This window comes from Meles meles, chromosome 4 (assembly GCF_922984935.1).
Source record: "Meles meles chromosome 4, mMelMel3.1 paternal haplotype, whole genome shotgun sequence".
NCBI classification, from domain to species: Eukaryota; Metazoa; Chordata; class Mammalia; order Carnivora; family Mustelidae; genus Meles; species Meles meles.
Window position 1 is genome coordinate 103,936,195 of NC_060069.1, and position 13,702 is coordinate 103,949,896.

General features: G+C 39.7%; 1 protein-coding gene across 14 annotated transcripts in view; it reads right to left on the reverse strand.

Annotated features, from left to right (window-relative positions):
• Window positions 1–13,702, reverse strand: part of PHLDB2 (pleckstrin homology like domain family B member 2) — a 113,970-nt gene that overhangs the window by 39,838 nt on the left and 60,430 nt on the right. For 12 of the 14 annotated variants that reach the window (XM_046002199.1, XM_046002198.1, XM_046002195.1 and 9 more), the window contains exon 6: window positions 4,172–4,300. The exons of the other annotated variants lie outside the window; for them this stretch is intronic. In XM_046002199.1, coding sequence (XP_045858155.1) covers window positions 4,172–4,300 — 129 coding nt within the window. The remainder of the gene's footprint in view (window positions 1–4,171; window positions 4,301–13,702) is intronic. 14 annotated transcript variants of the gene reach the window in all.

Sequence of the window (13,702 nt, forward strand, 5' to 3'; positions counted from 1 at the left end):
TTTTTTTTTTTTTTCCACTTAAAACATCAGAAAGAGTTGGATAAATAAATATGATAAATTAGATTTATATCAGTTTTTAAACATACCACCCCCTCTTTTGGTTTTTATGTGAGTGATAAATTAGGCCTTTTAATCAAATGGAATAATATATTTCTGTCTTTTGGAATGAATTTTATTTTGGGGATGATTCACAGAAGGATGATCCACTACCATGTAATTACAAGCGGCACTATAGCAACAAGACTATTATGTCAACACAGTGGATTCTTAAAAGTTAAGAGCAAGAAAAACAATTTGAAAAACATATTCAGCATTTTTGAGCACTCTTTTTTTTTTTTTTTTTTGCAGTTTAATTGGCTAAACAGAAAGCAGTCTTGGTTTCAGGTTATTGGTGGATATTCAAGTTTATCAGACATTTTATGCTTATAACTTCTAAAGGAATGAATGAATTTGGCCCAAATCTAGTCACTACTGAAGTAATTGAGAGATAGCTCGAGCATTATATCTTGAAACAAAATCTCTGCAGTCTTGAAACAATACATCAGTGGACATATTTACTCATGCAGTCATTCATGGTCAAGTTTTTATGGTCTTTCAATTAAGCTTGGTTTGTGGCTAAAGATTATTGAGAGAAATAGTTTCATAAACTTTTTTTTTTTTTTTTAGTTTATAAGTAATCTTTACTCAGAGTGGGTATGTGTCTCACAGTAGTAGTCCGGTAGTCCATCGTTCACTCCACATCTGGTTAATAGACACCATGTGTCATCTCAACCATGTGAAGGCCACAGAGCCACTGATTTGTTTGCAGTAAATATTTAAACTGTTGCATAAAAATAATACACACTGGGTAGGAAAGTTGAAAATTAAAGCTAAGCTTAGCACTCAGATTCTGCTGATATCATCATCTGATCAAGTTGTCCAAACAATTAGAATGTGTGTATATAAACTTACACCGTAAAAGAAAAACTGGGGAGGGGAAAAGGCTTTGCAAAGATTTTAGATAAGAATAAGAATTCAGGGCATGGAATTTGGGGCAGGAGTCATTGAATTTAGCACACAGTAATATATACAGGAAGCTCAAAGTCAAGGGCAGGACTAGTTGAATGAAAATTTTAACTCTGCTTCACTTGCTAAAAGGAACATTACCAATCTCTGCTGGATGGCAAGCTCAAAGGCCAGGCACCAACGGACATAAACAGTTGTGCTCAAGAAAATTCAGTGCAATTCCTTCTTTTTTCCAATAACTGTTTTGAGAATTTCTATGGCAGAAGTTTACATGCAGTCCATCATGAATTTTGTTTTGTTTTGTTTTGTTTTGTTTTTGCTTAGCAGAGGGACAGAAGAAGAGAATAGATGTGGTATAGCAGGAGAGATTCTCAAGACAGCTCAACACCAACTTTGAAAACAAATTTAAGTGGGGCTTGGGGTTTGTTCAAGTTTCTCCATCTTATGCCTTATGGTCAAGCACTGTAACTGCACAGTTTCGGAATTTGAAAAAAGAAAATGGAAATCATTCATGCAACCTTCTCATTTCACATGTGAGCACTGAGACCCACAGAGGTTGAAGGATTTACCCAAGATTAAAGGATAAACTGATTGTAGAACTAATGAGAAAACAGGTCTTCTAATTGTTGATGTCACCGAACATGTATATTTATATAATATATATATATATATTACATATATATACATATATATATATATATATATGTATATAAAATCAAGAGACTGAAATCAACCATTCAGTGAGTAAATTACCAAAAGCACAAGAAAACTGTTCTAGCCAGGTGTCTCCTCCATTTACTAGTGGAACTCATCCTGGCAAAAAAAAAAAAAAAAATCATTTAACTCCTGCTTTCTTTCCCACAATGCTTGCATCCCAGGGAACTACAGGACTGGTGAATCCACCTCACTACATGCAACTACTCAGATGAAAGCTGTATTCTGACTCCAAAGCAGGGGATTAGAAGAAGCCCGTTCATGAAGCTATAGTGTTGTGCACAAAAAATTATTCCATAACTTCAGCTTAAGTACTTGGGATAACACACATTTAAGAAGATGATGTTCTTCCTCTTCATTTATTTTTTTCTTTTGTATGACTTGCCACCTAATGAACTTTGTGGTAATAAAATCACCTTCACTGCATCTAGTTTAAATGCCTTCGGGAAAGCTTGGTAGGGAAGCAGCATTCTGAAGGGTTTCAAGTCTGAAGGGAAATGAGCTGTGGTACACAGGAAGTTCCTAGTATGAACGGACTTCTCATGAAGTGGACTTTTTACCAATTAAGCAGTAGGATCAGTGGAAAGTTACTCTGATCATCATCCCTGCAAAATTAGTGGACCTCTTAATACAGATGAACAGAAGCTACCACAAGCCAGTTATCTCTCCCGAGGAAAGGGATTTATGATAAGAATTTTATAACTCTGCTCAGAGAGGAAGAAGATAAGGGTCTCTGCCTTGAAATAGTGGAAGAGACTGTCTATATCACTTCCTGTCCTCTTCTGGACATCCTTAGAATGTACATACATTTAGAGTTATCCTATAGAGGCTAGATTAAGCAAACAGACATTATTTATATCAATCCAAGTCTCAGATATTAGTAGAATTTACCAATTTTTATTTGCAGTGGTGTTTATAAAGAGTCCAAGCAATATTTGGATAACTAGAGGCAGAGAAGAACAAAATATGTAAGTTGTTGCTGACTCTAGATAAAGTAATAGGACCACTGTGTAAAATCATTAGTAATGAGGAGAGCTGAAAACCAGTGAACCAACATAAAAAGCCGTTTCCCAATCTCTTTGGTAAACTGGAATAAACACAAATTACAAGCAAAAATAGTTTTATAAATACTAATGTTTTCCCAGTTATTTTCACCACATGATTTCTAGAGAATTATGACATTGAGGGACAGGAAATTTTCTCTTCTTACAGCAAGTTCAAACAATAAAAGGAGTAAAGAAGAAGAAACATTGTTGGGACTTTTTTGATCCAACATAGTAAGAAAGTTACTGTTTGTTAAAATATTAATATCATTAAGCTGCAGGTTGACCTGCCTGCCTTTGGTACTGTTTATTAAGATGCTTTCAGCCTCTGTAATACACTGGAAAGTTTTAAATGTAATTTTTCATAACCTAATTGCTACTCTAAGGTATCATATGTTTTCATATTAAAGACCATCTTAAACATTTCTAAGGGTGGGGCTACCTCAGCTGGTGTTTCGACTTGCCCACTCCCAAGGTCTTGACAGAATAGCATGAATGAAACTAGCCTTCTTTTCTAGTCACATGGAATCATGAGCTGTTAGTCACTTAGCACAAATTACTATGACATGACTCTTGGAGATCCAAGACTGCTCCCCCGCTTTATTTGGGCTGCTGTTCAGAGCAAACAATCCAATCATTACGAGGCTCTGAAATATTACGTGGTCTGGCCAGTGTTTGTGAAACTCTCCACCTAGAAGCCTCATTTCAGCAGATAACCAGCGTGGCCATGTTAAGCACAGCCAACTTCAAGGATCGGAAAATAACCCGATAAAACCCACCGCAAAGTCCATGCTGCACTAAGCTTCAAAAAATGAGGAAGCTTGCCTGAGAAGATGCAGAGGACATGGCCCTACATCTTGCGTCTTGGTGTTTGCTGTGGCTATGCTAAGAAGTTCAATGTCACCAAGAGGCAGAAAGAAAAAGAAACACAGTGAGTGGTGATGGGAAGCAAATCAGAGATGAGGATAGTTTTTGGACCCAAGTGGAAAATCAGGCAGAGACAGGTAAAAACAAACAAACAAAAAAACAACAAAAAAAACAACGTCCCAAGGGCAAACAGTACTCACAATGCAGCAGAGAATGCAGGGAAAGATGTCAGCTGATTTAAATGCTACAATATCAGTGTCAGTTATATGTCACAAAGAACTACTCTCTTTTGTTACAAAGAATGACTCCAGAACTATTTTTTTGCATTATAAATTAGTGACGGATTCTAACAAGGAATTGTCTGAATAGCATAAAATAATATAGACTATCAGCATGCATATTTCTACTTAAAAAGTATCTAATGACCAGAACTTATGCAAATTTATGCTGTGTGAAGTAGGAAGTCATAGGTAAGTGGAACTTCATTGAAAAAAACACCGAAAAACAAAAAAACAACTGGCACATTCCTGTTTACTACTGACCCTCTTCAGTTGTTGTTGTAATTGTTCCCTCATGGACTCAGGACAATTGTCCAGCTGGGTCTTCTGCTCGGAGTAAAGCTCCTGAAGCCTCTCTAGTTTTTCCCTTTCAGCATCAAGCTTTACCTTCTCCTGAAGTTCAGAAATCAGAAAATAGAAGAATAGAAATTACCTTCACACCCAAAGCAGGCATTAGTGAACATTTCCCAAGGGTAACACTGATACACACACACACACACACACACGCACACTCACACAAACACACGGACATGCCCGCACTGTATCCTATGCATGTAGAAACATACCTAGTTAGTGACTAAGATAAGGGGGTGGAAGTGGAAGTAAAGACAAGGGGGCCCCATTTCTGTATTCTTAAAACACGGTCCACATCACTGGGTGCTGACAATGACTTCCGTCCATCCTTCCTTCCTGCCACCATGTTTAAAGTGGAAGAAGCTGGTCAATGGTCAACAAAGGACAAAAGAAATGCCAACCAAATTTATAAGAGAGTCTTACAAACAGTCCGTCGGCAGAGACCAAGGCAAAGGAAAGCCGGCATTTACCTCAAGCATAGTTGTGGTCCAATTTGCTCATGGCATTTGTTAAGCAAGCTTTGGAAATTACTGTAATTTTATTTTCAGACCAGAAGCATGCCAGGTACACTAGTTGACACCCTGGTCACCTGAAATAGGTCTAGCTATCTGGCAAACTTCAAAGCTTAAGCAATTAGAAAATCTGATTCTGAGGCTGAGAGAGCAGGGAAGGAGGCCAGCCTGACAAAGCAGCGAAGGGAGGCATATCACGCAGTTTGGATACACCGATACATGACATTTACTGTGGAGATGAAGACTTCTCTATATTCACGGATATAAAAAATACTTGAAACATGGACTGTGGAAAAAAGGAGAGAACCAGGTGTCAGAAAATAGAAGAGAAACGCAGAGATAACACTAAATCCTTCCCCAGTCACACAGCCCAGAGGGACGCTGGACATTCTCCAGGGTCCACCAGGCAAATCCTATAATAGTGATTGCATGGCCTTCCACGTCACCTTTTAAATTGAGAAACAATACTCCAACCTGTTTAATGCCCGTCTTCCCAACCTGGGTGCCCTTTATGATGCTCTAAAGCCTCGAAGCAAATTTTAGACCTGATTCTCCCCTGTTGTAACTCTGTCAGCCTACACAGAAGCTCTTCGAGAGGGATGCCTGGGTGGCTCAGTTGCTTAAGCGTCTGCCTTCGGCTCAGGTCATGATTCCAGGGACTTGGGGTCAGGCTCCCTGCCCAATGGGGAGTCTGCTACTTCTTCTCCCTCTCCCACTCTCCCTATTCATTCTCTCTCTTACTCTCTCTCAAATGAATAAATAAAATCATTAAAAAAAAAAAAAGCACTTCATGAAGCACTACCATGACTTGGCCCTCAGTAAGCACAGTGACCGCCCCCTTACTCTCCTTGCCTCATTCACCCTAAGTGCAGACAGCAATAAAACTGGCTTCTAAACCTGATCAGAGAAGGATTTTTTTTTTTTAAGGATGCAACTCTCAAACAGTCCCATAAAATTATGCTTACTATAATTTCTTCATCCAAATGGCCATGATTTCCCGTATAAACATTTAGATTCTTTATAAAAGAGGCTATGGTTTAAGTGGAAAACTATAGGACATAAATAGATATACCAGTTCACTTAGGTGCCCATTTTTGGCAGAAAATTTCTAAATGTCAAGGGCCTTTTAGAAATGCGTATTTAGTTTTTGTTTGTTTTGTTTTGTTTTAAATATTTTATTTATTTATTTGACAGAGAAAGAGAGACAGCGAGAGAGGAACATAAGCAGGGGGGAGTGGGAGAGGGGGGAGTGGGAGAGGGAGAAGCATGCTTGCAGCTGAGCAGGGAGCCCAACGAGGGACTCAATCCCAGGACCCTGGGATGATGACCCAAGCCGAAGGCAGACGCTTAACAACTGAGCCACCCAGGCATTCCACATATTTAGATTTAGAAGTGCAGTTTTTTTTACCCTCAAAATGATTAAATATAGAAGTGCTAAAACTGCAAATTCTACTTCATCTATCAAATTAAAAATGTTTCTGCAGGGGTCCCTGAGTGGCTCAGATGGGTTAAGTGTCTGCCCTCAGCTCTAGTCTTGATCTCCATGTCCTGGGATCAAGTCCCTATCCCCTGAGTCCTCGGGCTGCCTGCTCACTGGGGAGTCTGCTTGCTTCTCCCTCTGCCTCTCCCCTCTGTTGGTGCCTTCTCTCCCTCTCTCTCTCTCTCAGATGAATAAATAAAATCTCTAAAAAAATCAAAATAAAAATCAAATGTTTCTGCAACTGAAACTTTTGCAGACTATTCAGAAAGTTTCCTCCATCTTTTCTGGCAAGTGTACACCCTGTGCAGCCCCCAAGTACAGGAGGCGGAGAGGGGCAATGACTTGGAACATAGAGTGAAGGATCATCACGTGTTCATTCACAGGAAAGCTGAATCTTCAAGGACCAGTCAGATTCAGCCTTTAGTTTCAGAATGAATCATTTTTTCCCTTTAATACAGCCAGCAATACAGAACATCAGTCGTCCTTTGGATAAAAAAAAAAGGTGTTATTTCTTCTGTGCGTGGATCAAAGATTGCCCTATTTACACAGCAAAAGAATTTTATCCAAAAAGAGTTCTATTTGTAGATACTGTTATCACTGGATTTTGCACCAATTCTAGTTCCAAGAAGAAAGTTAAAAAAGAGAAACAAAGAAAGAAAGCAAAAAAGCAAGAAAGAAAACTATCCAATCCCCTTAAATACCAAATGTGCAAAACTGTAAAATTTAAAGTTACATTTGACAAGAGCACATTGATACGGTATTTGATTATATGGAAAGGCACTGGCCTGAAACACGGGTCTCAAATCTGAAGAAATAGCCAAACTAGTCCTCTGAGCTCCCCATTTTGTATTACTACTAATAAGCACAGATAACGAATAACAAGTACCTCATGTTTACATAGCACCTTCCTTCTGAGGTGCTCAAAATGTTTTGCAATTCTGTATAAGGGGGCAGTGAAAAGACTAATGCAAGAAGGCACCATCAGAACCTTCTGCTTCTCTCGTTTACGGGTAATGCTACAAGCAAGACTTGGGTCTCAGAGCAAAAGCTTAGTGGGGCCAAAGCGAGGGCAAAGGAAGTAAAGTGCAAGTATGAAAGGACTAGCAGGTGGGCCTGGCCATCAATCATGGAGGACCAGAGATGTGATATCACGCCTATGCCAGCCAGTTGGCCAACTCAAGTGAGAAAGAAATTAATATTCCTACTTTCTATTTATTGCCCAGAAAGTTTTCAAAGGAAAATTAGCTCTAGATAACTAGCTAATTAGACCTGAAAATATCACCTTCTACGGTGAAGACAAGTATATGGACAAATTACATAGCATTTCAGGGTTCAGGGATTCTCGCTTTGACATGCAGAATATGAAAACTGGCTGTTATTTCCTTTCCCCTGATTTAAACTGGTATACTTGCCTATTACAATTCTTACAGGGTCAACAATTTCTAAATTCTAAAAAAGAATTCTAAATTCTAAAAAACTCTAAATTTCTAAATTCTAAAAAACAATTTCTAAAGGCCAAGTTGGCAGAGAACTTAACTTTTTTTTTTTTAGGATTTATGAATCTGTTTTCAAGAAACAAGTGTATTTAACTGAGTTGTAATGAATTTTAAATTAAATAAAATTTAAATTAAATTTTCAATAAATTTATTAAAATTTAATGAGAAAATTTAATAAATTTTTATTAAGTTGAACAGATTTAAGTTTACTGAAAAAAATCAGATGACAAGGAACTGGAACACTCCAGGAAAACCCAGATGCACAAGGAGGCATTTATAAAACCAGGCACAGAATGTGACTTCACCGGAGATGTGGCTGCTTCTGTTCGCACTGCTCTTGCACGGATTTGTCATTATGTTCTGGCAAAAGCCATGTGGGTCACAAATTCATTGCCAGATTCTGCCCTTTCTTTATGTTTAAGACTGATGTTCCTAAAGTGTATATATGACCAACAGTAATTATTCACAGAAAATTAAAGCAGAAATCAGTAAATAAAATCGGGCTTCTATTCACTTGAGTTGTTTATTCACTCATCAGGGACTATAAGTAGAGAAAAGAGGGAGCCTGGATTGCCTAGGTTGCTCAGTTGGTTAAGTGTCTGCTTTTAGCTCAGGTCATGATCCCAGGGCCCTGGGATTGAGCCCCACATCAAGGTCCCTGCTTAGTGGGAGGCTGCTTCTCCCTCTTCCTCTGCTGCACTTTCTCTCTCTGTCAAATAAATAATAAATAAAATCTTAAAAAAAAAAAAAAAAAGAAAGAAAGAACAAAAGAAAAGAGGGCGCCTGATCAGTGTCCTCATGAAGTATGGTCCAGTTAGTTGTGTGGTTCTTAGTCTGGACTGCACATTAGAAAAATCTGGGTGAACTTTAAAATATACTATTTTCCAAGTCTCCATGCAGTCAGACATTCAGGAGCAAAATAGGGTATGAGCATTTAAAAAAATCCCTCCATGTTTTCTCATATACAGCCAGGTTGGGAACCCCTGAATGATCTACCCAGGACGATGTGGAGAGGCAAAGGTAAATAACAAAAATTCGATTTTTTAAATGAAGACACGGGACATTAATATACAAGGCACCAAAGAGTGCTCTTCAAATATTTGGCTTAATGCCTTTACTTCACAGTATAAAAGGCCCTTTTACAAGTGACACTCCAATTGTCCGAATTTTTACATTCAGATTAAATGCCTCAAGTAAACCAAACAAAAACTGTACCATGAGATTCCAATATCCAATGCACGTTCAGAGAGGAAGGATGCATTTCAAGTTCAGATGCAAAATGACTGTCCTCTAGTCAGACAGATGATCAGGAGTATGGGTGAGTTAACCTTAACTAACTTGAACTTGTACACAAGAATTACCAATAATCTTTAATGAACTTAATGATCCAAAACTCATCATGGGACCACTTTGCTGGCAATGTGGTTAGAAGACAGTAACAAGTTTCTCTCTTTTGAATTGTATTCTTGAAGGAAGGAATTGAAATTTAATTTGTTGGCTCTATTTGAATTTCAACATTACACTGAAAATTCCTGAATCCCAGTGAAGACATAATTTTACCACATCTAAGTAATATTTGGTAAGCAGATGGTTCAAGATTACTCTGAAAAGATGCTTACTTTATTAGCTTGTGAGGCTGCCAGATAAAACAGAAGACACTCCATTAACTTAGAATTCCAGATGCATGACAAATTATCTTTTAATAAAAGTATGTCCCAAATAATGCTTAGGGCATAACTACACAAAACTTTATTCTCTGTTTATCTGAAATTCAAATGTACCCGAGCATCCTATATAAATATTTTATTATATATAAATATGAATATATATATATAGGATGGGATGTATACAGGTTATTTATTTACTTATTTATTTGCTAAATCTGCCAACTCAGTTAGCTTAATAAAGGTTTTCTTAAAACTTAAGGTCCATCTTTGTAATTCCCAAACATTTAGCACACAACCCAGCACATGTTAAGTACGTGGGTGTGTTTCATGAAACACTGGGTCAGGTTTGGAGTTGATGCAGTGACGTGTTTAAATTCATTCAGTACCTAAGCCAGCATTTCTACGCACAGTCGATCCAAAGTCCTTTCCATATACCCTGAGATTACTCTTCCTTCTAGTTCCTAAACCCTGTGGTTTGGGAGGTAGGCATCCTCATGGGTTCGAGATTAGGCTATTGTTTTAGGTCCAAAATCACTTATCTGAAATTCTTAAGGCCAGATGTGTTCCAGATTTCAGAGCATTCTCAATTTTATAGAGGTAATGCAATTCATATAGCATATATTAAAAGGCATTTTCAGTAAGGTCTGGGCCAGTACCTATAATCAAACACATTTCTATTTCTGCTACTTATGAATATTTACACAAGTGTGAATATCAGTCAAAGTCAGGTTTCATAACCAACTCAATTTTGGTGCTAATCTTACAAAATGATTCTCCACTGCCCCCCCCCAAAAAAACTTTTCAGATTTTAAAATTGCAGAGAAAAGAATAATGGACCTGTGTCAATGAATGCTGGAAAGCTGAAAACTCACTCTGTATGTGCCTCAATAGAGGCACATCCTTATACTTCTTTCTGCAGAATTTTTTTTCCTTTAGCTTTGACATTTCAATTACACAACTGATGGATTAGTTTAGTGTGGAAAAAAACTGGACAATCAGAACACTAGGGATTTCTATAATCAAACAACCACCAGAAAAAAGAACCCTAATCTGAAATCCTGTTGACTGAGTCCCCAAATCCTAAGATACTCTTCCACTTCCTCCAGCTAACTTTGAAATGTAAGAAAGAGGCACGGGAAGGGCTGGGTCCCTTCTGAACACCGCCTGTGACTTGGCAAATGTTCTGCACTCCAGAAGCATTAACACTCTGCTAAGGAATTCTGGGCCAGGCTCTCTGTCTTCCCCTGGCTCTGAATGATGGGTGGAGAGGAAGTAACAGGTACCTTGGCAAGATAAAAATGTAACTATTTTAGATACAATGATACATGCTTCGAGCAGGAAAATTAGTCAAATGACTTAAGATTTCTCTGTGGCATGAGTTATACAGCGTGGAGTGATTTAAGCTTCAATTCACACCTTTAAGCCTGTTTAGTTATAAACAAGTACAGGCCGGGATGGCAACAAAATACCCATACTCTGTCTGTGTGAGGACAGATCCTAAAACAAAGAGTGGCTGAGTTTTATGATGAGTGTCTGGGTAACAGAAAGACTCTGAGACAAGACAATGGACATAGAGCTCTTTCCTTAACCATTTTACTGAATTTCAGGACAACTGACTGTGGATTTTTGTATGCCAAAGAAGCAGGATGAAACATAGATAATCATCATAGAGGAAATGGAAATTCCTTTATAATAAAGTAAAGGAAATTGGGAAAATATATTTAGTCTGGAATTCTTATTGCAGTCAGAACGAGGCAAAGACAGAAGGAAAACTGACCTAAACAAATGGAGGTGTGCCTGCTTAGCTGTGGCCTCGGCTGGGCTTGGCCATGGGCTCGGGGAGCGGCAAAAGGGAAGCCAAGTCCCCAGCCAGGCCTCTGCCAGCACTGAGCTTCATGGTCCTGGTGGCTTCTCTGCTCTGTCGCCAAGCTCATTAAACTGAATCAGTTCACTGGGGCAGAGGTTAACAATTCTCTCTCTTTTTACTAGCCCCAGGAAAACACTATGGCCTCTTTGCTGACTGTTTCATCAAATAAATATCCTCTCTGGACTTACATTAGAGTCGGATACTTATATTTGTTCAGGGTTTACCCATGTTCATAAAGACTCTATTTGTGATGCGGGTACCACCTGAGCACTTAGCTCAGAGCCACATAGAAATGGGTTTTTCTTGATGCTTTTGACTGTAGAACCCTTAAGGGCAGAGAAAAGTCAGCTCAGGGAGCCACCACAAAAATGTTCAATAAATATATAATTGAATACACTGTCTATATTTTCTGTTGTCTATATTTTAGACTGTTCATATTTTAGATGGTGATGTATAATAAATAAGTCATCTATAACATTCAGGTTCCTCTCTGTCTCTGAAAGTGGAGCGCTCCTATGAAACCTTTCCTAAGCTGAAATGGTATAAAGCAAAGAAGCAATTACCAGTAATTTACATGGAAAAAATTTTAAACTTTTCCAGACCCCCAAAATAACTTCTCTTCGGCTTTTCTGATACCTTAGGACACATCTTGCTCTTCTAACAGATGCACCAAGTAAATGCAGATAAAGCACAGATGTCCACAGACACAGTTGGAAGCTGTGGCTGCTGGATGCGGAGATGCGGCTGTAGTTCCCAGGTAGGGGGCTAGGTGGCGCCACTCTGGCTGCTGGGGGTGTGAGGGCGCACTCCCGGCAGCACACGCGCTGAATGCTTTACACACGCTGACCGCTAGGGTCACGTCTCGCCGCCATTTTGCATAAAAGCAGAAATCCTCTTCGGATTTCTCTCAGCGAAAACAGGTGTTAACGGAGGTCTTTGGTAAGTGTGAAGCGTCATAACGTGAACTTCCAGAAGGTGAGTGACACCTGTATATTAATTTATTACCAACTAGCTAAAACAGAATGACAGTCCCCAAATCACATAAGAGAAATAATACCAAGGACCGGCCTTGGGTGCCAAGGGAAGGATGTCGATCCTTTCACACCAGTATTTGAAATCTGAGATGTCAGTAAGCCTTCCTCCTATGGCTCCAGGCCTTGTCTCCAAAACAGTAGGGCCAGGCTTACAGGACGTGCTACCGACATCTGAGGCGGAGCTTGCCCGGCAGGGATATCTTTCCAGGTTTTGGTTTTCTCATTCCACAGTTTCCGTCAGCAGCAACAGGTGTGTGGAAAAGGAAACGAGATCCCAAAGGGCAGAGGCCACTTCCTCCTTCTGTCTTGCTCTCCTGCTGGGCTGGCCGCGTGACGGCGAGCCCACTGGCATGTGCACTGAAGCACACCATCCAGATGGCCTGAGCTTGGCAACGAGGAGCTCTCGCACAGGTGTCTGGCTCCGTGTTTCTGCTAAGGGCTTGCTGTTAGCAGGAGATCTAAGGACAGTATTGCCCAAGCAGGCTGGGTGGTATGCTAGCCCGTGCTATGAGAGGGTAAACAGTGGAGAGCACGGCCTGTCTTTATTTCACATGCCAGAGTGGGAAATCCAGACCTAAGAAGCCCCAAACACATGTAGAGCACGAAATGGGATTTGTAGGGGACTCGAAGAACAACAGGGTGAACATCATCAAGACTGGAAGGGTCTGAAAGGGCTTTTCTGGAGAGCCAACAATGAACCTAAGCCCCGAAACATAGACCAGACAAGATATGGAATATGGGAAGGGAATTCCAGGCGTGGGAAACAGGTCTGCAAGGAAACAGACCTGGCAGGAGGTGGGGGGTGGGGGAGAAGGATGGCTCTTTAACAAATAGAAAGAAGGTTATCACACACATGGTGTGAAGGAGAGGGAGCGATGAAGACCCATGATACAAATATATAAAATTTATATAAAATATGGTGGAACTCAAATCAGAGTGATAGGATCTACTTTATATATTTTTAAAAATCGCTCTGGCTGCTGTGAAGAGAATGAACTAAAGGGAGGCAAGTGGAAATGGAGGGAAAGAAGAGATTCTAATGGTTTAGAAGAGAATGCTGTTAGTGGAGATGGAGAGAAGCTGAAATCATGGAGAACTCTTAATGCAAGGGTGTGGAGAAAGAAGTGTCAGGACTGATTTCCGGGTAACCATTTGGACATAGAGGTGGCTGGAGAGGCCTTCTCCTGGCCTGGGAAAACTGGAGGAAGAACAGGATTGGTGGGGAGGTGCGTAGAAGACAAGGGAAAGGAGAAGATCAAGAGTTCATTAGGAGCATTGAGTCGGCAATAGGTGTGAACTGTCTAAGTGTGGACGTCAGGTAGGCTACAGGATCTGAATCAGACGTTCGGGAAAGTGTTGTAAGCTAAGACATGCACTCAACTGTC